The sequence below is a fragment of the Macrotis lagotis genome, chromosome 8 (genome assembly GCF_037893015.1).
Source record: "Macrotis lagotis isolate mMagLag1 chromosome 8, bilby.v1.9.chrom.fasta, whole genome shotgun sequence".
Taxonomy (NCBI): Eukaryota; Metazoa; Chordata; class Mammalia; order Peramelemorphia; family Peramelidae; genus Macrotis; species Macrotis lagotis.
In genome coordinates, this window is record NC_133665.1 from 191,432,826 (window position 1) to 191,460,730 (window position 27,905).

Sequence of the window (27,905 nt, forward strand, 5' to 3'; positions counted from 1 at the left end):
GAACACAGCGCCGTGCTATGGACTGTGTGACCCAGAGTCAAGGGTGCCTTGTGTCATGCAGGCGTTCCTCTCTGAACAACATCCAATGAGGGGCTTTCCAAAAATGGCAGGTGTCGGGACTTTGGGAATCTGGAGTCTACCATGGTGGAGGAGAAAGGGCAATGATTCCAGTCATCTGTTTTACATCTCATTTGCTCATAGTTTGCGTTTTCTTCTTGTAATTAATGCTTAGAAGCTAAGGCAGGCTGGCTCTTTAATCTCCTGGGCTTGAGGAGCAAGGCTCTGAGGCAGAATAGCAATGAGTCCTTCTCTCTCTTTAAACAAAAGGTATGAATCACTTTCCAGCAGCCTTGCCTGGATGAAGCCCATTTGCCTATCCAGGAAGTACTATTTTTTTAAGTTTGTATCATTTTCCTTGGATGATTTTCCCCACCTTTAACTCTTATTTCAGTTTATTCATTTCTTCCAAGTTTTCTTATATTTGTCTCTTTCTTCAGGCCTATGTCCCCAGGCCCCCCAAAGTGTCATGGCCATAGTTGAGATTTCATAAATGCTTGATGATTGCTGATGCATCAACTTTCTACTCCTTCACTCATTTCTTCCTTCACAAGCAGTGGTGAAGTGAATACCAGGAGTCTGACCCTGTTAGGTAGGCCAAGTCTCAGACTGCAAATCAGTCTCTTCCCCAAAGGGCCTAAATGATCTGTGTCATCCACCAGAGCAATTTCACACCTTCTTAGGACTCCTCATCACCCAGGGTTCTTGTCTGGGCATCCCTTGATAAATTTCTGACTTGTAATCGTGCATGAGGAAAAATGCATCTATTTGAATAACCTTTGACTTCCTTTATGCAGCTACATTTCCTGCTTTTAAAGATGTTGTTCTCTGAAGAGATTCATGAGCTGCCTCAGATTGCCTAAGAACTCTCCCTGTCTGTCTCTTTGTCTGTGTGTGTGTGTGTCTGCCTCTCTCTCTGTCTCTGTCTCTTTCTTTCAATCTCTCTGTTTTTGGGGGTGACTAGGTGGCACAGTGGATGGAGCACCTGCCCTGGAGTCAGGAGGACCTGAGTTCAAATATGTCCTGAGACATTTAATAATTGCATTGCTGTGTGGCCTTTGGCGAACCACTAAACCACTAAACCCTATTGCCTTGCAAAAAAACCCTCATATAATATCATTCTCTCTGTTTTTCTCTGTCTCTTGCTCTGTCTGTCTGTCTCTGTCAGTCTGTCTCTCTGTCTCTGTCTCTATCTCTCTGTCTCTGTCTCTGTCTCTGTCTCTCTTTCTCTCATACAGAGACACACAGAGAGTTAAGAAACTCTGGTCTAATTCATTTTTGCTCACACTCCAGGGGTCAACCTTGATGCCCTACAATGTCCCACCTCCAATATCCAATCTGTTGCCATGACCCATCAATGGCACTTTTGTAATATCTCCCTGAATTTTCCCCTTCTCTCCTCTGACAGCATCCCCATCATGATCAAGGTGCTCAACACTTCCCTCCTGGACTATAGCAATAGTCTGCCTCAGGTTGTCCCCAGACCAGTCTATCTACCATACAGCCACCAATTTGACCTTCCTGAAATGCAAGCCTGATCATGAACCCCCCCATCTCACTTAATAAACTCCAATAACTTTCTACTATATTCAGAATCAAACATAAAATCCTTTTTGGTTGTTTTGTTTTTAATGACCTTCATTACCTGGCCCCTTCTTCCTTTCCAGTCTTGCAGGTATTCTCTGATACAATGACACTGGCCTCCTGGATGCTTCATGAATAAGACTCTGTCTCTACCTTCAGTCCCAGTTAAAATCCCAACTTCTATCAGAAGCTTTTAATTTCATTTTCGGGCCTTCCATCTGTTGATTATGTCCAAATTGTCTACACTGCTTGACCTTCATTGTCCCCATGATCTCTCCCTTTTAAACTCAGAAACTGCCTTTCCCTTTCATTTTCATCTCTAGATCTTAGCAGAGTATTTGCAACCTAGTAAGGCTTTGTAAATATTTACTGATAGACTATTGTTCAATGTCTGATCATGTGTCCACATATATGTGTGTCCAAACAGGCATGTGATGGTAAATGTTTAACAACTGCCTCGCCACAAAGGAAAAAACCACACACATATTCACAGAAAACTCTTGTATTATTAATATTGTTCTTCCCCTCTTTCAGTTTAGACAACAACCACAACAAATTAACCCAGGTTTATAGTATGACTTCTGAGGGGTAAGGAAGGACTCACCCTGAAACTTTAGCAACTGGCGCTACAAGCTGGTACGAGTTGACTCCAATCCAACACTGTGCACATACTTACAAAATGTGGCTACATACAGTATATTTTTGCATACACATGGATACAATAATGATATTACTATTTCCATGCATTGAATGACACCAGTTGGGAGAGGCCAGTAGGCACAAAAGAGAGACTGCTGGATGGGTGAACTCAGGAAGATATGATTTAAAATCAACCCCAGCTGCGAGACACTCAGTAAGTCATTTAACTGCTCTCAGCCTCAGTTTCCTTATGTGTGAAATGTGAATAATAATATCACTTGCCTCAGAAGGTTATTGTAAGGATCAAATGAGTTAACATACAAAAAATACGTCGCAAATCTGGATGTATAAATGCTAACTATAGATGTTACTATAGCTATCTATAGACATAGATAACTAAATGAGAAGTTTGCTTTTTGTAGAGAGTTTTAGACATAGAGTTTGAGACATAGAATCCATAGGACCATAGATGAAGACCGTGAAGCTATCTTAGAAGCCATCAGGCCCAAATCCTTCATTTGAAAGGTGAAGATGCTGGGACTGAAAAAAGGTCGACTGACTTATCAACTAGAAGTGATGAACTGGGTGCAGACTGAGACATATTTAAAATACACATGTTTCATTTCATTTTATTCTTCTATGTATTTTTTTTGCCACATGACTATTATAAAAGGGCTAATCATGCTCACAATATTGCTATTCCTGGGTGCAGTGTTCTGTCAGGTCAGCTCACTTCACTTTGCATTTGTTAATATAAGCCCATTATCCCATTCATTATAGCATCATAATGTTACATCACCAATCCCAGATTGTTCAGTCATCCCCCATTGATAGACATTCCTTCAGCTATCACTTCTTTGCCGCCACAAAAGGAGCTATTACAACTATTTATCTACATAGAAGTCTGTTCTCCCTTTTCTTTTATATCTTTGGGCCACACTTGGTGTTAGTTAGATACTACTTATCACTTTAAGAAAGGTTCCATTGATTCCTGTGTTTTCTAATGCTTTCATTATGAATGGATGGGTTTTTGGTGAAGCACTTCTTGTATTTATTGACATAATTATATGATCTTTGTTGTTTTTGTTATTGATGTGATCTCATGCTGATAGTTTCTAATTTATACTGATCTTTGGGAAACATTGCTATAATCTCCTTGGTGGCGTTTGATTAAACTTCTTCCCATCAATATTCATAAGGGAAATTTAGTTTTCCTTTTCTGTTCTGATCTCTGATTTAGGTATCAAAATCATATTCACGTCATAGAAGGAAACTGGCAGGGCTTCTTTCCATCATTTTCAGATAGTTTATATGGATTTGGGATTAATTGTTCTTCAAATGTTTGGTAGAATTCTTTTGTAAATCCAATCAAGTTCTGGTTCATTTTTTTCCCCTTGGTTTGCTTATTTATGACTTGCAAATTTTTTTTTCTGTGATAGGATTATTTAAATATTCTATTTCCTCTCATTAATTTAACCAGTTTATATTTTTGTAAATATTTATCCATCATTTAGATGTCTGTTTTGTTGGCATATAATTGGACAAAATGATTTCTAACAATTGATTGAATTTTATTTTCATTGATGCTGAATTCACCTTTTTCATTCTTGATACTGGTAATTTGATTTTCTTCTTTTTTTTTAAATCAAATCACCCAAATGTTTATCTATTTTGTTGTTTTTTTCTATAAAACCTACTTTTATTTATTTGTTCATTTTTTATGTTAAATTTTATTAATCTCTCCTTTGACTTTCAGGATTTCTATTTTGGTATTTATTTTTGTTCCTTTTCATTTTTTCTTTTTTTTTTTAATAGTTGCGTATCCAATTTATTGGTCTGCTCTTTCTCTCTTTTATTAATGCATGGGCAGCTAGGTGGCTGTGCCTTTGGATCAGGAGAACCAGAGTTAGAATCTAGCCTCAGACACTTATTAACTGTGTGACCTTGGACAAGTCAATTCACCCTGATTGTCTTGCATCCAGGGTTGTCTCCAGTTGTCCTGATTCCTATCTAACCACTGGATCCAGATGACTCTGGAGAAGGAAGTAAGGCTGGTGTAATTAGCACAATCCCCCCCTCACTCAAATGCAATTCATGAGTTTGTCATGGCATCACCTCCCTGATGTCATGGCCTTCTTCCCGAATGAAAAACAAAAGCATCATTATAGATGCGTGCATTGAGAAATCTAATTTCCCCCCAAATTCTGCTTTGGGGCACATATCACAAATTTCGGTATCCTGTCTGCTTGATTTTATTTTCTTTATTGAACACCTTTTACTTTTTGAATTTTATTCAAAATTCATTCAAAACTTTATTTTTTTCAAAACAACTAATTAAAACGTATGAAGAGAAATGTATTTGAAAGAGGAAAGGAGGCATGTGTCCTTGTTGGGGAATAATCCCTTTAGAAGTATAATTCTGGGGGCGGCTAGGTGGTGTAGTGGATAAAGCACCGGCCCTGGAGTCAGCAGTACCTGGGTTCAAATCCGGTCTCAGACAATTAATTATTACCTAGCTGTGTGACCTTGGGCAAACCACTTAACCCCATTTGTCTTGCAAAAACCTAAAAAAAAAAAAACCCAGTATAATTCTGTAGGGGAGGCAGGGAGTGGATATTTGTGAGAATACAGACAAACGTGACCCAGCCATTTCAGTCGTAGGAAAGTACCTAGGGATTCATGTATTACAGCAGAGTATGAAGAAGGTTCAAATGAATGAAAAGGAATTTCAGCTCTCACTCCAGTGAAGTCTGGAGACTAGAGTCACAAAGTGGTAGTTGAGGCTTAAATATAGGAGGACAAATACATTAAGCTTCAAGACTTCTTCTGGCATTTAAAGATTTGGCAGGTGCAGCAATGGGCTTAAAATACACACACACACACACACACACACACAAACGCTATAGGAAAGAGAACTGAATTTACAAGACGGCATTATAGGTGCAACTCACTAGCCCATCAGCAGATGGCAGCAGAGAGAAGCAAAGATGAGAGCAGACAAGAAGAGTTGTCCAGTGGAAAGTGCCATTGAGGACCACCTCTGCAAGTCAGCCCTGAGGATGGCACCAGAACAACCCCTGGGCTCAGCTGCCCATCGGGACCTGCAGTAGACAGCAGCAGCCAAGAGGGAAATGAAGAAGCTGACTTGTGTCCTGATCAAGTGGATTTCATCTGTGTGTGTGTTTATGTAGATAGGCGTATATGCATCTGTGTGAAGACATGTATGTATATTCTTCACATGCAAATGCCCCATGCCTGTTCCCGAGTTATGCTGTATCCTGTGTATATCCTTTCTCCTACTGGTGCTAACTCTATGAACAAAGAAGAATTGCAGATCAAAAGAAATGTGACTCAACTGAGATCAATGTATAGCATGGAACCAATGTAAAGACTGACAGATTGCCTTCTGTGAGGGGGGGGGGGAGCAAGACTGGGGGAAAAATTGTAAAACTCAAAAGAAACGAAATCTTTCTAAAAAAAGAAATGTGAGATGTGCAAATTTAGAGCCAGGTCCATTCCAAATGTTCATCTGAGTTATTTGTGAGTTTGTTTTGGTCTAATCATTCATAGTCAGACACAGTATATTTTGGTGATGGAGTTGTGAGTCAATGTAAAAATTTAGTAAAGCGTCATGGAATTATCAAAATGAAGAAATTAAAATCCCCAGATTACCTTAAGGAAGCATTTGAGAAAAAATTCATTTATACAACCCAATATTTACAGCATCATTTTTGGGTGAAAGCAAATAATTTGAAGCAAAGCAGAGATACATGGAAAAGAGAATGACTAAAAAATTGTGGTACATGATGTAATACCTTTCTGTAAAAAAAGGAGGCTTATGATGATTACAGAGAAGCCAGAAAACATATGAACTTATCAGCAATAAAGCAGAACAAAGAAAACAATGTATACAAGGACCACAACAATATAAATGCAAAGAACACACACACACACACATATACTCAAAAATAAGAAATTAATGTTGCCAAACTCTAAAGAACAGGTATGACTTTAGATAAGAGATGAGAATAATACTCTCATCCAATTCTCTGCAAAGATGGAAGGGTGTCAAGTGCTGTAAAGTACATATTTTCAGATTGTGTTAATGTTTTGGTCTACTATGCTGATGTTTCCTCTACTTTCTCTAAAGGACAATTTGCTTTGCTATATGGGAAAGTTCTTTGGCAAGGGAAAGATGGCAAGAAAAACTATGGAGTATTGAAAAAGACAAATTAAAATTTATTTTTGTAAGAATTAATGATACCATAATGATTCATTTGTGGGCAATACACTGTCAGAAGAATAGGAGTGCCCATCTCAGTGGTAGGAATGTCTTATTCATACTGGCTTATCCATAGTATCATAAGAGAGTGAATTATATGTAGTGCGATGACCCCTCCCTTGGAGAACCCCTGGGTTAGCACTGTGAGTAAAGGCTAGGTGAGCAAGTAATCCCAGAGAGAGAAAAAAAGTAGGGGCCGGCACATTATAATAAACTCCTTTCACCTATAAAATTCCCTCTTGATCCAGCTCCAGGTTATCTATCACAATATATATCATAGCATCCCCTCCCTATCACAGCTTGTTGCTTTCCTAAATCTATTAGTCATCTTGGTGGGTTTCTTCTTTGATTTTCCAAGTGTACCATCACTGTCATCGGCAAATAAGAGTAACGACATCTCCTCTTCTGAAAACCATCACTGGAAACAGCAATTAGACAGGAGAAGAGAAACGAAGATATAAATAATGACAAAGAGGAAATATGGTCATTCCTATATGCAGATAGCATTACTGAACCTCACACTCCTAAAGTATTTTTTTCTTAAAAAACAGAAAACTTAAAAAAAGAACAGAAAAAAGAAAAAGCAATGGAAGAGATGAGATGAGTAAGAAAAAGAAATAACAGAAAGTGGTTGTCTACACCTTTCTACACAAAACTAATGTACTGAAGGTAAGAATCTGAGGCTCATACCTTTGGAATTAGAAGGGAACTTGGAGGTTGTTGAATTTAATCTCGTCATTTGAAAGATGAGTAAAAAGAGGCTGAGGAAGTTATGTGACTCATCAGCTAGACTTGTCCAGGGTTACTCAGCTGGGAAGCATCTGAGGCAGGACTCAAACAGAGGTCATGCTGACTCCAGGACCAGCACTCTACTCACCAGATGACCTGGAAAGATGTTCTGGAAAATTTTCATAATTGATTGATTGACAACAGATTGTTATCTAAATATAGAAATATGAGCAACCTAAATGATTTGAAATATATCATTAAGTAACAATAAAATATTATAGAATTCAATACAATAGGGATGATTTCAGCAACCTTTCACAGCGTTGACTGTGGGAACATGTTTTTTGTTTGTTTTTGAAACACAAGGGAGTTTAGTGACTTGTCCAAGTTCACACAGCCAAGTGAGTATTAAATATCTGAGGTTGGATTTAAACTCAGGTCCTCCTGATTCCAGGAGCTATCCACTGTACCACCTAGCCACCCCTGTGGAAATGGTTTCAGAGAATTGTTCTTAACCAAATAAGTGACAGAGGCTATCAGAAAAGACAACATATACAATTTTGGTTGCAAAAAAGTAAAAATACTTGTATTTGAATAAAATCAAAGAAGACAGAATAAGAAGATAACCTGTAGAGTGGTAAACTACTTATACAAAACATCCCTAATGAAAATCTAATATCCAGATTTTACAGGGTGTTCACACAAGCATGCAGAACAAAGCGTCATTCTTCAGTGGATAAGTGATCAAAGGAGAAGAATGATTTTCAAAGAATAACAACAAAGCCCACAGGAAAACACATTCCCAATTGATACTAGTAAGAGAAATGCAAATTGAAACAATCTTGGTTTTACTTTATACACTAAAAGTTGGAAACAATAACCAAAAAATATGTTATTTTTTGTTATTTTTGTTATTAGTTATTTTTGAAGGACTATGGAAAAATACTTTCACTGAAGTGCTCATTATGAAACTAAGACTAAATCCAACAATTAGGAATTTCAATTTGCAGCTTTCAAGAAATGCTAGTACTGTTCTTGAATGAATAAATGAGTGAACAATGCAGAAATGCCCAATTTATTCAGGCTTGGGAAAATCTGGCTATCTAGTTAATGTGACTGTACTGTCCGTTACTTGTGATACAGTAATTCTTCTGGTGGGCATCCATGCCAACAATGTCAAAAGCAGAGCTAAAGTTCATCTCTCCTCCAAAATAAGAATTGCACTCTTTGTGGTAGCAGAAGAGACAGGCTCAATGGGGAAAGGTTGAAAAAAATTATAGCACCTGAAAGCGATGTACTAGGGAGCAGTGAGAGATGATAAAGATGGACGATCCAGAAAAGCATGGGGAACATCTACATGAACTGATATAGAACGAAATGAGCAAGGCCCCAAATCAGCAATCATGGGGGTCATAGCAAGTCAATGAACCTATCACTGAAAGGAAACCAAACTAAAAGTAATTGGGGGAAATGAAGTCCTGGCACACAGGAAGCAAGCATATTCTTGACCCCATAATACAAAAATGATGGATTATCAGCGAAGAATTCCCTGTGCATTGTTAGATATTAACTCTATAGAGGAAATTTTTATTTAGCTATTTTTTTCACCTTTTTACTTATTTTATTTTTGTTGTTAGAAGAGAAAATTTAATCTTTGGGGCAGAAAGGAGCAAAATGTTCTTTTTTATCCCTAGAAACAGTTTGAAAAGAAACTAGAAATATTCTTTGTGTCCCTCAGGAATTGTTTAAAATAAACAAAAGGCATCAATAAAAGGTATTTAAAGTAGAATAGAGATCAATATTTAAAATTAGTAATAGAATACTAGAATGTCAGAGGATGAAAAGATCAGTGACTCCCTTGTCCAACTCATAGCTAAATCAGAATACCTTTCATTCCAACAAGTGGTCAAAGTTCTCCAGAAAGAGAGAACATCTCCTCTCTGAGGCAGCCCCTCCTTATGGAAATCTTTGGACAACTTTAATTGAGAAGAATTGCTTTTTCTTCTGATGAGGCTAAAATGTCCTGCTTGCCACCTTCCCCCCGCCCCCCCGCCCCTGTTCCTAGATCTGCTCTCTGGAGTTAAACATAAGAAATCCAATTTCTTTTCCTGGTGATAGTCTTTCAAGTATTCAACAGTTATGGTTCCTGCCTCCCCACTCTCACTCCCAATGCATAGAACATAAATTGTCTACTGTCCAGACAACTTTCTTGTTTAGTTCCTTCAGATGGTTCTTATGTATCATAAACTACACATCTTTCACTAGGCTGCGAAGCACTGGATGACTGAAACTGCCAGTTCAGGAGTTAAAGGAAAGAAAGAAGGAAGGAAGAATCATTTATTGAATGACTACTCTGTTCCAGTCATTGCACTAAACATTTTGTAAATATTATCTCATTCAATCTTCACAACCACCCTGGAAGGCAGAAGCCATAATTATTATTATTCTCATTTTACAGTTGGGGAAATTGAGGCAGACAGAAATGAAGTGACTTTTCCAAGGTCACCCAGAGCTATTAAGTATCTGAGACCAGGGGCAATTAGGTGGCACAGTGGATAGAGCACTGGACCTGAATTCAAATCCAGTGTCAGACACTTAATCATTACCTAGTTGTGTGATCTGAAGCAAGTCACAACCCCATTGCCTTGCAAAAAGAAGTGTCTGAGACCAGATCTGAATTTATCTTCCTGACTTCATGCTGAGAACCCTATCCTCTGTACCTCTAGTACAGGTGCCTCCAGTAGAAAAATGTGCTATGGTAGTTATACTTCAGAAGCTCACAATCTAGTGGAAGAGAGAAGAAAAGAAAACCAGAGAACAGAATTGAATGCTCAGTTGCTTGCAATGGACCACCAGAAGTTCAGCGTCATGGTGCTTCTTTCACCTGCATTCCCCTTCTCTCTACTCCTGTGGCATCACTCTCCCTCAGGTCTTCATCAACTCTAGCCATAGTTGCATTGCAATCACCTCATGATTGGTCTTCCTGCATCAAGTCTCTTCCAAATTAGGGTCTGAATGGAGGGCCTGGAAGAAGGTGACGAGTTGAAATATTGCCCCAACATGGTCAAATGACTTTGGATATGCACTTTAGCATGATTATTTTTCATACAGGATAGCAGAGATAATAGAATACTCTACTGGATGATTATGAGGAAGACATTTATTACTGTAAAACATTATGCAAGTTAGATCTTATTCTTTATGTGTAAGTGCTTCCCATTTCTAGTACAATTACTATAATGGATGGTTCTTATGGAAGGGACCAAGCAAAGTCCTTGCTGAGTGCCTTCCCCCATGTAACTCCCTGGCATCTCTGTTGGGTCCATCTATTACCTAATATATACAGGTATTTATTGTTTCCCACTGAATGAATATAACCTCCCCGAGGGCAGGAATGGTTTCAATTTTGTATCTGTATCTCCAAAGTCTAGCACAGTGCCTGGCACAAGATGATGAAGATGATGTTTATCCTTTAGTCTTGAAGACGACCATGGAGGTGAGGCCATGACATGCACGTGGATTGGATTGGAGTGAGGGGATACTGGAGCTGGCTCTGGCACATAGTAGGCATTTATTAAATACTTGCAGATTGATTTCATATGCCCAGAGCCCCAGGGTTCAATTTGTCCACTAAGTAGCTGTGCAACTTGGGAAAGACACATTTCCAAGCCTCACTTGCCTCCATGGGCCAAAGGATGGACTTGAGCAAGATGCCATCTTGCTCCCTTTGAACTCTAAACTTGTCATATCCATACATTCAGTTTTTTATCACATTAGTGTGAGAAGACTTGCATCAAACTCAATTGTCAGCCAGGGATTTTAGCAAATTAGGGAACGTCAGGTTGTTTCCAGTGACTCAGAAAGCTTAGGTGGCTTGACCAGGGTTGTTCAGCCAGGGTAAATTTGAAGCACCACTTGAATCTTGGTCTTCTGACTCCTAACCTAGTAACCACCAGGTCATTTTGCCTCCTTGAATTCAATTATAAATAAAAACCATTTTACATATCTACAGGACTATAGTTTTCAAAATCTCTTTGCCATTATTAACATTATTTCGAGTAATACTAATAGTTCAATTAGCTCACATCTCATTCCTAGTCCCCCCAAAACACTTTTGCATTTCTGGTGACATATGTTAATAAATGTATGTTAAAAGCTTGTTTAATTAATTGATCATCTTAGTCAGTTAAGGAGTGAAAAGCAAGTGTCAGAATTTAGAATGCCAAGGGAGTGGAAAAAGGTGAAGGGGAGAATTTTGTGGAATCTAAAATCTGACTCCCTTTCCTGGTGAAATCTGGCCAAAGTTGTGGACTCTTCTTTTTTAGCACAATCAATAATGGATGTGATTCTCTTAGTAACCAATAAAGTACAGTGGGAGGCAGGAATGTAGAGGTAGGCTGAGAAGACTTGGATTACCACTCATGGGGGGGGGTATTTTTACAAAAAGTCTCCAAAATGAATACAAAGAGAACATAAGGTGGAGAAGAAATTCCTCAGAATAAGGAGGAGCACATATTTTAGAGAAGAAATGATTAAATTTGAAATCTAGACACAGGGCACATTCTTCTGACAAAGCACATGGCCTATTATTGGGAAATAATGAGTTTGTTGAGACAATATTAGTTAAGGAATTTGTAGGGTTCTTCAGTAAATTAAAAAGCCATCAGTTGCCTCTTGAGAAAGTGAGCACATACCCAACTTTCCTCTTTCCTGGAGTAGGTTGGAGGAGAGCCTCCTATTAGAGATAGCTTGTCTCTGACCCAGTGAACACCTACTACGTCCCCAGCTCCATGCTCAAAGCCGAGAGACAGATACTCTGTGTGTAGTGAAACAAATATTGGTCAGGACCCAATCTTTGCTACCACCTAGCTCTGTGGCCTTGGAAGTCACATCTTCTGTCTGGCCCAGTTTCATCTTTTGGACTTGCACTAAGAGCTGACCTTCAAGATTCCAGTTTTAGATGCCATAAAGATATACTTTTATCCCTGGAAATTTCTGATATCTCATCTCTTTTGAGTTTCACTTTTCTTGTTGACTTTTCTAGGCTGGACCAATTCCAAACACCTCAAAAGTTTCTTCTTTAAATACCTCATATTTCATAAAGTCAAAGATCTCATGCTGAGGGGATTCCAAATGCCACCCTTCCTAGTCTCTTCATTTTTTGTTGGGGAAACCAATGCCCAAGAAAGATAAGTGACTTCCTTATGGTCATGCAATGAGGGATAAATTGGGGATTTGAACCCCAAAGCTCTAAGTCCAGGGCTAATATTCCTTGCACTGCATCAGTTTATCTCCTAGGATGACAGCTCCTTCTGACCAGGGACAATTTATTTTTTCTTTTCTTTTTTTCCTTTATATTTCCAAAGCCTACCACGGCATCTTGAACATGGCAGAGACTTAAGAAATGTTTGAATGTTGGCAGACATTCTTCTGGGAATATTATATTAAAAAGGCCTGGAAAGGGAATCTACATTTCATGTAGTCCTCTGACCTAGACTTTACTAAAAGAATAAGAAGAACCAAAGAGTTTAAGTACAAAGGGCTTTTATTGACATTGTAAGAAACATTGGTTTTCTTTGTTATGAAAGAACTAAGTGGTTCTGAAAGCAAACTCCAGGGGTTCTGTCCATGGTGCTATAAACCCTTCAGTTTGATGCAAGGCCTTCAAGCATCCCATCACAACTTCAGGTTTATTCAAAAAAGGACCCAAGGCCCTGTTACACCCCAGCACTAGTCCTAGGATACATAAATGTATTTACATTTTTTAAAAGAAAGGATTACACATTTTATTTAAAAAAAACAACTAAAAAGATTGGGGTTGGGGAAGGAAACTGTGGGTTTATCTTACACACATCTGCTGGATGCACAAAAGGAAACTTCCAGGGAACATTCAAACAAGGGAACAATGAGCATCAGAAGTTGACACGATGGTTCAGATTATGGGAAATGGCATGTGCTCTTGGCTGACCAATGAGGGCACCCTCCATGGACTCATTGGTAAAATGTCTTGGTCCCTCTTGTTGCCAAGATTAACATAAAATAAGGCACATACATTGTGAGAATGAAAACACTGGGAATTCTCAGAGTACAAGTCTGAAAATGTGGGTTGGCCTAAATCATGAATTTTTCTTTCTTCAAAGAGATAGAGATTAATAACAGAAGTACCATTTGCAAACCCTCCTTGAAGTCAGTGCTATGTTGAGCCCCGTCTCCTTAGCCTCATATCTCCGCTAAATACAGAGAATGAAAGGCAGAAAGGAAACAGGATGTTGCAGCAAGGGGAAGGGGGTGGGAAAGGTCTGATATTTGGATTCGCCAAGCAGTGGGCAGGGGAAGGCTGGCCTATGAAAGCTTGTAGGCTCTGAGGCAACCTCAAAAGTACCTTCCTAATACTGAACTGTACCTTGTGGTTGGAAATACCTATCATGGATAATTCATCTTGGAATGAGGTAAACTTTTATCCCAAACACTGATGCCACTTTCAAGATGGTTTAGCAATTGTACATTGAACAAGAAGGATGGTAGACAAAAGACCTATTCCAATAAATAAAAAAAAGAAATGGAATTCTGGATAACAAAGAGAAGAGATTTCAAGTTAAAGAAAGAAGGAAAAAGGAACATAAGTGGGCCACTAAGATTCTAGCTGTTCTCCTCGGCTTGTATGTTTCTGCTTTTGGCCAAGGGCATTTGTGGTAAGCTTGGTCACGCTGGTGGATTTTCAGAAAGCATGCCTGGTGATAGGCTCTTTATATTCGATTTACAAGGGCAACTATACGCATAACAAATAGGTTTAAGAGTTTAAAAAAAAACCTGGTCATGTCACTGATTCTGTACCTTGCTGGTTGGCATTTTTTTTTTTCATAGGCAGTGAACATTTTAGTCCATCAAGGCTCAGTTGTCACTGACCACAAGACGTGGGACTTCCAGGTCTGACATGGGCTCATATGTGAGAAACTTAAAGTCTGGAGACAATGAGATCTGGTCATATGCTAGAAGGCGATCCACTCCAGGGCAGAATGCAATGACTGGTCTTAGAAATGAGCTATGAGTCACATGCCCTTTCTTCTCCACCTATCTCCTTCCATTATCTTGATTTCAAACAAAGTAAAATCTATAGAAATATGAAACAGGTGGTGGGGAGGGAGGGAGGAAGCAGCAAACGATAAGCAGATAATCACCTTTAGGTGTCTTAAACAATGGGATATTGCCCCATCTACTTTAAAAACGCTTGGTCTCAGGTAGCTAGGTGGCACACTGGATAGAGCACCAGCCTTGAAGTCAGGAAGACCTGAGTTGAAATCCTGCCACAGACACTTGCTATCCTGGGCAAGTCACTTAACCCTTGGATTAAATTGCCTCCCAAAATTAAAAAATATATTGTACCATAACTGAGATCTTGGGAGAGTCATTTGCTTTTCTAGGTTTCAGTCCTTTATCTATAAAATGAGGACAATATCTCTAGACATTATTCAGTCCTTTATGAGCCTACCATTTGAAATAATAAATTAGGGATAATGAGAATGCTTTGACCAATTAACTGAGAAATGCATGCAGGAGAGAATAGTTATTCTAAACTTTTTTAGTTTTCCTTTCAAATTTCCTTCTTTTCTTTTTATAAACTAATTTAAATGGGAAAAAGGAAGAAGAGATACAGAATTGTTTCATGACCCTTTGAGTCATAGAATTTTGAGAGTTTTAGGAAGGAAATTCAGCAATTAACCAGTTCACCCTGTATCTGATTCAAAAATAATAAAACAAAAATCCTCTCCACAACATCCTATGTTGGGATGGCATGGAAAGAGGAAACAATCTGGCCTTCACTTTCACTTCTAGTGAGAGTCAAAATGGGCAAGGTTTTGCAAGTATTTAAGGTATTCCTGTCTCTTATTGTAATAATCTAAATATTAAATCCAGCATTCCGAATCACTCATTTGTGCATATACAGCAAATCAGAATGTGTATCAATTGCATGGGAGAAGAAATCCTGTCAAATACCAAAATAAAAATATAGATCCCACTATATATTAACGACAGTAATGAATGTAAAATTCATTTCTCCCCCTACTGTTGTGATATTGAATAGATGCTGGTGAAAAAGTAAGTGTCCACAAAACCATTTTATATCACTTCCATTGTGCTTCCAATAAAATTCAAAAAATAAACTTAGTAATACCCAAGTACAATACACTTAAGGGCTTTCGTCCCCTTTCTTACTTTTTTTTTTATTTGTCCTTTAAAAGAAGGGATGAACAAAGAAATATTCCTTCATAATGCTAAATACACAACTAGCAGTTAGCTTATGTGGATCACTTGGGATTCAGATCTCTCTAAAAACAGTTAATTTTCATTACTCTATGGACATGGTACAGAGAAGACTCATGGATCATTTCTCCATAAGACTGTACCCAATAGCTTTAGTCTTAGCATTCACCAAAGTTTTCCCCAATTATCTAATTAGGCTGTCACTTCTTTCCCTTTCTCTCCTGGTTGAAGTGCTACAAAAGCAGAGGAATGTCTAAAAGTTGGGAAGAAAGGAAGGAAGAAGAGGAAGGAAAGCAAGGGTACCTGAGAAGAGTCCACTGGCACTAACTCACTCAATTCACAGACCAGGAGGGGCAAAGAAAAACAACATGGAGAATGTCATAGCTGAACTTTAAGAGTTCCCTTACTTCCCAGACCCACAGCAATAAAACAAACCATGCTATGGATTCAACTAAGTTGGGATGCAGGACAGTGGGCATGAGAGGGGACAATGCTGAAGCCTGTTGGCCAGAGCCTATAATACGCCAATGGGATCACATTCTATTCTCTGCTTATTGTGTAATCAGATTCAAAAGGCAAAAGGAAAAAACAGAAACATGGTCCTTGGGAAATCAATCCCAATACTCGTGTAGCTTTTGAATAACAGCAAACCGTCCCATTCTTTCACTGGACTTTTCTTTAAAAAAAAAAAAAAGAAAGCATGCACATGACCCATTTCCACTGGTTTACAATTCAAAAACAGGTTACAGAGTTTAAAAAAATGCAAAAGGACAAGGAGGAGGAGGAGGAGGAGGAGGAATGGGTCTAACAATACTGATTCAAAATTGAAATGGAAGACAGTTTCTCCCTACAACACTTTAGGGTTTCTCAGAGTCCTTTTTCCATAAAAGGAATATACTTGAAACACATCCCATTCAGGTGAGATGAGATTACAAAAATACATACACAACTAAAAAGAAGCCATTTCACCTTTAAAATGCCTAAAGTTGTTTCTTTTTTTTTTCTTTTATCCCAGTTTTCCCAACTTCTATTGCATCACTGTTAGAAACTTGCTTTCTTCTGCCAGGGAGGTCAGCAAAGAGCTCATGTCCCCAATTGCCATATTGGTGGCATTAACTGGCATGGCGGGGAATGTCAGAGATGCACGTGGAGTGGTGAGGCGAGAGGAATTGTGAGAAAGATTCTGAATGATGCTCGGACTCAGGGCTCCCGAAATTAAGCTGGCATGGTCCCCATCATCTATGATTGCATCAAAATCAATCTGCACCCCTTCCAGGCTGTTGCTGTCAATGCTATCAACCGTGCTGGTCACCTGGTTAGCCCCTGGGGAGAGCAGCTCCGAGTTGTCATTGCCAGTTCCCTGAAGCAAGCAGTTAGCTTCTGAAATGGAGAAAGAACCTGTTTTCGTGTCTTGCTGACTAAAACCCAGGGTTTGGTCATACAACTGACCAGAGTAATGTGGTACATTAGAGCAGAGCTGTTGTGACTGACCTTGGGTCTCCATCTTAATCCCATTGACCCTGCAGGTCTGATTGGTGTCACCGACATGTCCTTGTTGTTGGGCAAGGCTATTCCTCAGCATGATTGGCCGCCTACTCCCCCCATAGTTGGCATATGGTTGGTAAGTCTTTGCCATGGCCAAGCTCGACTGCTGATTCCCAATACCATGTGAAACTGGCAGACAGCTCTCTGGTCCCTGGTAGACATTGCTTTGTGAGGTAGGACTGATCTGCCCTAACATCATCTGACTGGTACGATTGACAGCTGGAAAGTGAGGCCCTTCCCCCAGTGGCTGACTCTGGAGACACCCCTGGCTCTGTGTTCCATTTGCCATGCTGTTGGGAAGTTCACTCGGGGCCACTGCCAAGCCATAGTTGGGCTGACTTCCATTCAGAGGCATGCTGTTGCTTCTTAGCTTCTGTCCGGTAATCAAGGAGCCACAGGAACCATCTAATGCTCCTCCAACCGTTGACTGCCTATTCAGGCTGTCCCCATACTGCTGAGCCTTGTTGGACTGCAAATGGAAAGAAGTCCCATTGGTCCCGTTGCTGCCCCCACTGCTATTGGGGAGCAGGCTCTCCTGCAGGCCACATGAGCCATTGTCCACTAGTTGCTGGTAACCGTTGGCTTGGGCCACTCCATTCCTCAAAAGGTTCTGCTGCTGGACAACCATGTTGTTATATAACCCAAAGGCTCGTGCTTGTAGGGTGGATGAACGCTGACCGCACTTCAATTTGGATGGAGACAAGTCAGCACTCCCTGAGCTGACTTCATTCCACTGAATGGGGAGGTCGCTCTTGTTGGCTTCCGAACTGGGTGGCTCTGGAGCATGATACTGAGAGATGACATGGCTGCTTGGCAAGTGGGGCTGCTCAAGCCCATGATGACCATTGGCCACTGGGGCCCCATGTGGGGCTTTGCCATTCTCAGAAATGCTGCTCGGGAAGTGCTGCTCATAGGCACCATGGCCCTGGGAGTTCAGGTACTGCACCACATCATCTGGCAAGAAGTCCTCGTCATTAAAGTTGGCATCAGACTCCATGGTTAAAGACTCCAGGGTGACATTCTCACTGATGCTCGGAGGACAAGGAGAAGAGTAGAAATTACGGAACAGGCCACCCTCAGGGCGAGTGTAATTCTGGAGCACAAAATTATGTTTTTCCATGGATGGAGGCAAAACAGGAGGGTTAAAGCTATTTAGACTGTTGACACGCTGAACTCGAGGCAAAGAAAGGTTTTCTGAGACCATCCGTACAGGGTCACTGGCTCTTCTCATCCCATTCCCCAGCATGTCATGAGGCAAAAGGGTCCTCCGCCCATAACTGTTGGTTCCACCACCATCACTGCATCTTCGGGGAGGGTTGACAGGAGGGAATGGGGAGAGGCCAGTCTCCCTACAATCCCCCATCAGTGCCATCCTTGTCTTCAGGCTCATCCTTTCCATGTTGGGTAATGGGGTGGGTGGGGGCCCCCCAGTCGCTGCTGCATACTTGGCCTTCAGTCGGTACTGCTGTGCAGGGGTGAGGCTGAGAAGGCTGGGCAGCCCATCAGCTTGACTCGCTTCACTGGAGCGGCGGGAGGCATCCGTGGAGATGGGGTCATAGGAGTCAGCCACACTCACATTCTGGGGCCTGCCCTCGGCCTGGGAAGCCTCACTGGACCTGCGGCTAGAAAAGCAGGGGGAGATGCCCGAGGACCTGCGGCTACTCAGGTAGGCCGAGCTGATGGTGCTGGTGGTGCTGTCTCGTCGGTTCAGCACATTCAGCATGGTGACATCCATGCTGGAGAGTTCATTCCGGTTAGGGAGGATAGTCATGGGCCCATTCACACTGCAGCTGGGGTTGGACTGTATTCCTGAAAAAAAAAGAGCAGACGGAGAGAGACTATTGAGAAGGTGTGCTCAGAGAAGCATTTATGGCTCAGATGCATGGTAGGTCTTGATGGACCCTCTTTAAGAAGAATGAAAGTGGGCAGAGCAGAAACCCCAATCTTGGTCTGGGCCTGGAAAATTAGGCATTGAAGACCAGACTGCAGAGTTGGGGGGGGGGAACCTCAATCCAACCTCATTCTGAACAACAATACCCATAAGTGATCTTTGAACCTTTTCTTGAATTTCTACATTGATGGGGAAACCCCTCTACATCTCAAAGAACTCATTCCATCTTGGGAGGACTTGGATTATAAGGAGTCCCCTAGTCTGACTTTGGACAACTCCTCTGGAGGAGAATCCTCAAATATTTGAAGGCAAGTATCACAGTGCACTAACATATACTAAGGCCTACACATACTCAACAATGCGTTAAATATTGGGGGTTCTAAGATACAATCAAAACTACTCCCTGCCCTCCGCAATCTTGCAGTCTGTTAGAGGAGAGACAGGTGTACATATCTAGCTACACGGAGAACAAACAAAAAGTCAGTACAAGGTAATTTGGGGCAATGGGAAAGGCACAAGCAGGTAGAATGATCAAGGAAGTCCTTAGGTAAAAGGTAGTTCTTGAGTCGAGATTGAAAGATCCTAAAAGGATCCTAAAAAGCTCAAGAGGAAATCCATGGCAAACAGCCAAGATAGTGTGGGTCGTAGAAAAGAAACAGTAGGAAGGCAAGTTTGGCTGGATTGTTGAGTGCATGAAGGAAAGCAATGTGTAATGAAGCTGGAAATCCCCACTGGGGCCAACATGCGAATGTCACTTGATTCCTATGTGAATAGAAAGTCACTGGAAGTCATTGAGGAGGGGAATGATGTTGGCAGACAGAACAACTGAGTGGTGAATATATAGGAAGTGCTAGGTTGAGAGGTAGGAAGGCTAATCAAGGGATGGGGCAGAAGACGGACTAGAGTGGTGGCCATATGAATGGAGAGAAAGGGACACACATGAGAGGTGGTGGAGATAAAAATGATAAAGGCAACTGATTGATATGCTGTAGGTAAGAATGAAGAGATAAGGATGTTGGGAACTTGGGTGACCAGTAGGGTCATGATGCCCTCAACAGTCATCCCAAAGATCAGAAGAGTGCACATCCTCTGACCCAGCAAGACCACTAACAGTCATCCCAAAGATATCAAAGAAAAAGGAAAAGATCTATTCAAAAATATTTATAGGACCTCTTTCGGTGGTAGCAAAGAATTGGAAATTGAGGTGATGCCCATCAACTGGGAAATGGCTAAACAAGCTGTGATGGCATAATATTAAGCTATAAGAAATGACAAGGAAGCTGATTTCGGGAAAACCTGGACTCAAACTGATCCGACGTGAAGTAAGCAGAACCAGATTATTGTACAAAGTAACAGTACTTCGGAAATGATGAGCAACTATGAAAGACTTATTTGTTCTCATCAATACAGTGCTGCTGTTGTTCATTCAGCTGTGTCCAACACTTTTAAACACCAAGGCTGTTTATTAGGTTTTCTTGGCAGAGATACTGGTGTGGTGGTTTGCCATTTCCTTCTCCAGTGGAAACTCAAGTGAATGGCTCAGAGTCACACAATAATTGAGTGTTTGAGGCTGGATTTGAACTCAAGTCCTCCTGACTCCAGGCCCAGGGCTCTATTTACTGAGTCACCTAACTGCCTCAATGGATCAACACAAAGATCCAAGACAATTCAGAAGGATTTATGATGAAAATTGCTATCTACTTCCGAAGAGAAGGAACTCTTAAGTGCAAACTGAAGTATAATGTTCTCATTTTCTTTACTTTTCTTGCTTTTTTGGTGACATGGTTATATTGAAATATTCTACATGATTTTACATATATAATGAGTCCTCTCAGTAGGTGGTGGAGGGGCTGGACAGAAAGAGAATTTGGAACCCAACATTTAAAAAAAATACCAAAAGGAAAAAATAATTAAAAGCAAGTTCAGAAAAGAAGTAGATTGTAAGGAGGGATAATTGTCGTGAACATCCTGAGTTGGGGATATCTATGAGGCATCCAATTTGAAATACCCAATCAAAAACTAAAGATAAGGGAACAAATCTCAGTAGAAGGCCTTGGGCAAGAAATGGAAATCTCTAAGTGATCAGGATAGGAATACAAAGATTGTTAACTATCAGCAAGAAAGAAGGAGAAGAGAAGAAAAACTAGGACAAAGTTACGGGGAGTGTGACACGAAAGTCACGGGGAGTGTGACACGAAAGTCACGGGGAGTGTGACACGAAAGTCACGGGGAGTGTGACACGAAAGTCACGGGGAGTGTGACATGAATGATGAACCATCAAAAGAGACAGAAGGAGCAGTCAGACAAGTAGAACAAAGAGAGACTGATGTCACAAAGAAGTCCAAGAGCAGGGAAATTCCAGGATCCAGGTTGAACATTTCCAGTTCTTTCAAACTTCTCATTTCACAGATGAGGAAAATAAGTCTGATAGAGGTGAGGTGATTTGCCCAGGGACATACATCAAATATGTATCTAAGGCAAGATTCAAACTCTAAATTCATATGCAGTTAAAGAGTAAAGGCATTTACACCTGAGGCACACAGGAAGCCAATGACCTATTGTCATGGGAGAGAAGGTTATTGTCAAAGGTGATATGAGATTGGAGGTAGAGGAAGATAGACCCATGGTCATCAGGAAACTGCTAAGAATGACATGCCTATAGTCAGAAATCCCCATGAGTGGTCTGCTCTCTTCTGGGGAAGATTCCAAGATTTTAGCCTCTCTTGTGAAGTCATACAATTATTAACTATTCACCATACTGGAGAAAATGGGCAGATTGTGTGCCTATCTAATGACCTTCTAAACATCTCTGAAGTCGCCAGTGGTGGTCATGTTCATGCTCCCATGTCTAGGACACTCTTCCTCCTCATCTCCATTGAGAATTCCTAGTTTCTTTCATGATTCAATTCACGTGTCCCTTTCTGCATGAGGCCTTCCCCAGGTTCCTGGAATGCCCTTACATTTACTCTTTGAATATGACTATTTATACCTGTCATCCCCATCACTATTAACATCAGCTCCTTCAAGGTAGGTCCTTTCTCATTTTTACTTCTGAATACCCAATGGTTTATCTAGTCCCTGGCAAATATAGATTCTCAGCAATGCTCGTTGGGCAACTGTTCTTTTTAAGGAAACATGATGTCTTTGAGAAAGTTGGCAGTTGTTAAGTTTCTTACCGTTTCCTATGATAGGAGCTAGCACAGGGGCTTTTGGAGGTGGGATGGGGTTCAGTCGTGGAAGCATTCCATTCACTTGTTTAAATCTTTCTGCTTTTACTTGCTCCATCCATTTGGTCCCTGTTGTGTTCCTCCGAGCTTGCAAGGCAAGAGCGGTGGTTGCCGTGGAAATGGTAGAGTCCATGATGGGGGTTTCGTCAATGGCGCTGAGGTCTCCTATACTGCCTCCGTTGGTCAGATGGAGCTCGATCCCACTGTTGGAATAGGGGCTGCTGGGGGACTGTTGGCTGCTGCATGAAGACTGACCACCAGGGCTTGGCTGAGATGTCTGTCAAAAGGAAGGGAAACCAGAGAGGAAACTTGTCAGACTGAGGGATAAGATTGAGCGAGCTACTGATCTAGCCCACCACAGAGAAGCAAGCAATGTGGCGTGAGTGGCCAGTGACTCCTGCTATTCTGTCTGCCTACTCCTATGTGTGTTTCCCAGTCACTTTCTAAAGGGGGAGCCAGTAGAGTTGATGATCACATTTGTCCAATATAGACATCTCTTACAAAACCTGGCTCTTTTCATGCTTTGTCTTTGCTTTTTCCTCTCTGAAGTATAAGAACAAAATCTTACACACTTACACACACACACATGCACCGATGAATATGCACACACATACTTCTACCCACAAATCTATACATGTATGTTTCTACATACACATATTATCTAGTTTGCATATTGCCCAGGCTGGTCATGACTTACTGACAGCTATACCAGAATATGGAGAAAGGTAGGGTCAAGCTCAGACTGAATTAGCTTCTGTTCCAACACAAATGAGAGATCAGAATAATTTGGGGAGCTTGTTCTCTCATCATCATTGCCCTGACCCCATCTGAAAAGGAACTGGATGGACTTTTACAAATTTCTTCTGCTCTATCCTCTCACCATTGTTGGCATGCTCTTCCTTCTCATCATTTTCTTTGGGAATCCCCTTTGTCCTTCAAAGCAATGCCACCTTCTGTTTCTACTGCTCCTAGCTGCTGAAATTCTTCTGCCCCCTCCAATGTCCTATAGCATCTACTTCATGCATGCTTATACCCATCCAAATAAAAGAGAAGCCCTTTGTAGGTACATCTCTTTTAAATATTGCTCTATGACTCCTAGGGATCCACACATAGCAGAGATTTCATGAACATTTGCTGACCTACTGCCTTTCTGGCTTGGTGGAATCTCAGTGATCAATGATTGCGACCTTCTCATCTGCTAGAGGGCATGCAAGGAAGGGTGATCCACTGCTAGATGCCATGAGGGTAGGCCTAGCAGTGCCCAAGGCTCCCAAGTCTTTCTACCAGAGGTCCACCCTGCTATCTTTGACCACTCTAATCCCAAGCTATGGCCAAGAATGTTTGTAGGTACACATACCCTATGCTGCTACAGTCTTTCCATACCATACATTCTGCCCCAAAACACATTCTACTCCCCATAGACACTGTACACACCCCTTCACATATACTCACATACACACACACACACACACACACTTTACTCACCCATCCACATCTGCATACATACACAATCTACATGTTTCTGCATACAAACACAAATCATGCCCACAAGACTGGATCATGTGCAAGAACTCTTGGGGAGCAATTGTCTCTGAGCCATCAACATGCCTACTGCAGAAACAGAGACCAATGGGAAATTTTCTTCCTTTTCTTAAGTCATTTTAGCTGGTCTGAGGATGAGCAGCCATTCAGCATGAATGGGCAAACTCAGTTCCAGTACAGTCCATTAGAGAAGTCTTGTGTTAATATATCTAGAGCCTCAGCAATGGACTGAGGGGACTCCTCTTTCCTGAACAGCGAGGGACCTTGGTTCACTTGTCTCCTGACCAGTTCATGCAATTCCATTTATCAAATGCATATGAAAAACAGACTTATTATCATGTAACAAGTCTGAAGATTCTAACTGACCACAGGAGCTAGTTCATTCAAACTTATCCTAAAATGAGGCCATAAGGAAATTCCTGCCTTTTGCATTCCCTCTCCAAGGGTGGCCCCAATAGATTCACAAAGCAGTACAGATGATGTTAAATAGCATTGGGAAGTCTCAAATGCAAAGTTAGGAGATGCCCAGCATTCAGGTGGTTAGCCATGTCCTCGTGTCATGCAAGGCCTATTCACATACACACAGATAGGTGGAGCCCAAATATCCCCCATGCCAAGCATCACCAAAGAAAAACACTAAACTAAACAAAGCACAATGTCAAGGATGGGAATGTGGTTGACTGAAGGCTCACCACCAGAGACATCATGGAAGGTCACATGTACAAGGGTAAGGGAAGACTGAACAACAAGGCCAAACAAACATTCCAGACAAACAAGACATCTTGAGAAGGTCAGTTCCCCTCACCTGATTACCCACTGTCCTTAGGAAGTGAGAACAAGACAGTTAAAAGCATTAGACAAAAGAGACATTGGATTAGTAAGGAGAAAACATGACACAATTTAATTCACAAAGCAAAATAAACCATTACAACTTAGTTATCATGTTTAAAATGAAATGGAACCAAGATCAATTGGGAACATGCATTAGGACCAGTCAATTCACAGAAGGAACTGGATTGTTTTCTTCTTTAAGGAAAAGTGGCCATAACCAGTTGAGGGGTTATTAATTACTTATTCAAGGAATATCAACTGTGCTGTTCCTCAGACAAGCTACTTAATCTTCTTGAGTCTCAGTTTCCTCATCAACAAAATGAGGAAATTGGAAAAGGACACTGTTAAGGAATTTTTCGAGTTCTAACATGTCATAATTTAATGAGCTCACCAACCAATTAGCATCTTGGAATATCCAAAATATCCTAGAACTAAATCCCTCTTAATTTTCCATTCCCACCAGGGACCTTGGATATAAAAGAAGACATTAGGAACTCTCATTATTGCGTCATTAATAATAACAATGATAATAACATTTACATAGTTCTTTAAGTTTTGCTAAATGCTTTCCATGTATGACCTCATTTGATCTTCATTGAAAACCTGGGAGTAGGTGTAATTATTATTCCCATTTTACAAATGAGGAAAATGAAGTAGACAGAGGTTAAATGATTTGTCAAGGGTCACAAAGCTAGTGAGTGTCTGAAGTTAGATTTGAACTTGTCTTCCCAATTTCCATACTACCCCCATTGCCCCATTCACTATGTTCTTGGGAAGAGGCCAAACTTCATTTGGATGCTTGCCCAACCCCAGGAGTTCTCAGCACTACTTAGCATAGTGCCTGCTACATTGTAGGCATTTAATAAGCAATTACTGACTGAGTGATTTATTGATTGATTTTTTTTTTTTCTATAAAGGAGCCAGGGAAGCCAGGATAGGATGCTCTCACCTATAACCAAAAGCTTCCCTCTTTGATCTAGGAGCCAATGTCACTGAAGAGTCACTTTCCTCTTCTTCAAATGAGAAGGGATCTTGGACATGAACATGTCTTCTATTGTGATTCTGCAGTCTTCAGGAAAAAGCTGCAGCCCATTCTTCCTAATGAATTTGTATAATGCTAACTTCCCAGGGATGGCGCGAGGCTCACATAAGAATGTGTGCAAACCGTAACCTTCTACAGAAATATCACTTAAGGTACTTTGTATCTGAGGGAATTATGAGGAAATTTGCTTTGTAATTTAACTTTTTTTGTCGATAAGGATTTTTCAAATAGTGTGTTTGCTAATGCCCTAAAAGGTCCTAGTGGTTCCTCCACTGTTATGGTCCGAGCCTGGGATATCCATACACTGCTAGGAAAAAACTCCCTCCAAGAAGCTAAGGTAGACTGACACCTGCTTTCAACCTTCGAGTCTAGGTGATCTTAGTGCTTATAAACTCCAAGATGCAGAGATTGGAAGCTAGAAATTCTCCAGTCTCCTCTAGCTAACCCCCTCAGATTAGAGAAGGAAACCGTGGTCCAGAGAATGGAGTGAGCTGCTCAAGGTCACAAAACTAGTTAATAAACAAATGAAACTTGTACCCAGTGCATCCCAACTCCAAGTCTGACTGACTGTCCCCCAGATAGCTTTGGCCTCTTGTAGTCTATGAATACAGGTATTCATACCCCCAGAGTAGTGGCAGGCACCACCCACCTGACTGGGAGGAGATTTTGCTGTTTAAGTGTAGTTTGTTCCTCATGTTTGAATGCATGGAATTATTTCTTACTCCATTACCAGATTCTTCATGTGGGGAAATGGATGGAAATATCCAAGAATATATAAATATATATATATATATATATATATATAGATATAGATATAGATAGATAGATATATAGATATAGAAATAAATAGATCTATCTATCTATCTATCTATCTATCTATCTATCTATCTATCTATCTATCTATCTAACTTCCATCCCTTAGCCCAAACATGAGGTGCTGCCAAATAAACACACACATTTCCAGATCATTTTATGAAAGATTTTGGGGGCTTCTTGGAGCTTCCAGATGCACCTGACCCGGGATTTGGGAAAGTGTCTGATGGAAGAGGCTTTAGTTCTTGGTCCTAACCACCCACCCTCCCTTACTCCTTGGATTCAATTGTTCTATAACTGCTGGGATTATCTGATAAGATAATGGTTTTTTTTTTCTATGAGGCAATTGTGGCTTTCTGGCTTCCTCACAGCACTCAGGTACAAGATGGATAAAAAATGCTGTGGAATTAGGTGTTGAGGACACCCTTTTAGTATGATTATCTTATGAATAGTTCACCCTCAGCAAAAGCTGCAGGCTGTGTGCCCTGAGTTGATTACATCTATAGTGAGAGGCTGACAGAACAAGACACCACCTCCTGGGGTTTCTGGAGCTCTCAAGCTTTTTTGAAGGGGTAGGGGGACTCAAGGAAGGCCTAGGGCAAACTGGAAAGCGAGGCAAGTGCCTACCATTGGCTTCTCAGACTTGACTGTTTTCACTTGCAGGCATTCGTCCCGCTTTGAGGTAGAGTTGTTGAGGTCCTTCTGCTCACCCAGGGCCCCCTGAGTCTGTTGGCCAGGAGATCGGGAGGGGGCATGGCTGCCAGGCTCCCGAGGAGGGGGTGGCCGGGGATGGAGGTCCCCACGTTGCTTCTTTGTGACGTGTGCCTCAGGCCCGTGAACCGTCTTCACGTGTTTGCGGAGGGAGCTGGGGTCCGTGTACCGTTTGGTGCAGCCCGGGATCTTACAGACATACGGTTTCTGTTGATACCATAGCAAAAGGACACCAGATTAGACTGAGAATTATTGTCATCAGAAATCACAGTCATCCCAATGATTCAGTTGTTTTCACACTTTAAAGACTTTTGTTTTCTTTTAGGGGTCAACTGCTTTTCGATTCACTCCTGCCTATGGTGAAGGAGAACAGCATTGCCTTCATGCCACAGACTGCTTAGAACCCTCAGCAAATTACCCCATATATGGAGTGAAATGGGAAGCCAAACCAAGATCTTAGAGAACCCACTACCATGCACCCAGCATACTATATGTGGGCAGCACTTATGGTCTTAGCTACTCAGTTTGTCTGTAAAATGAGGCCCTAGACCTTGGAGATCCTTCCAGTGCCAGATCTAGAGTTACAGGATCCTAAGTCACTGACCTTTCTGAACTATAATTGCCCCGATTTCCCTTTGGGCTCAAAAGCCCAGTGAGTCCATGATATTATTATGAACTTCTCCAAACTTTATAAAAGTTTGATAATGTTTATGATGGGACACTTCATTGCTCTAGAACTGGTCACTATCT

At 41.0% G+C, this 27,905-nt stretch overlaps 1 protein-coding gene across 6 annotated transcripts in view; it reads right to left on the bottom strand.

Moving 5' to 3' along the window:
• Window positions 1–12,818: 12,818 nt before the first annotated feature.
• The window catches only part of GLI3 (GLI family zinc finger 3), a 259,620-nt gene continuing 244,533 nt past the window's right edge, over window positions 12,819–27,905 (bottom strand). For 5 of the 6 annotated variants that reach the window (XM_074199222.1, XM_074199224.1, XM_074199225.1 and 2 more), the window contains 3 exons: window positions 27,072–27,362; window positions 22,166–22,493; window positions 12,819–18,907 (listed from right to left, as the gene is read on the bottom strand). In XM_074199222.1, the coding sequence (XP_074055323.1) occupies window positions 16,581–18,907; window positions 22,166–22,493; window positions 27,072–27,362 (2,946 nt within the window). In that variant the 3' untranslated portion in view covers window positions 12,819–16,580. The remainder of the gene's footprint in view (window positions 18,908–22,165; window positions 22,494–27,071; window positions 27,363–27,905) is intronic. The other variant, XM_074199223.1, reaches the window with a different exon arrangement.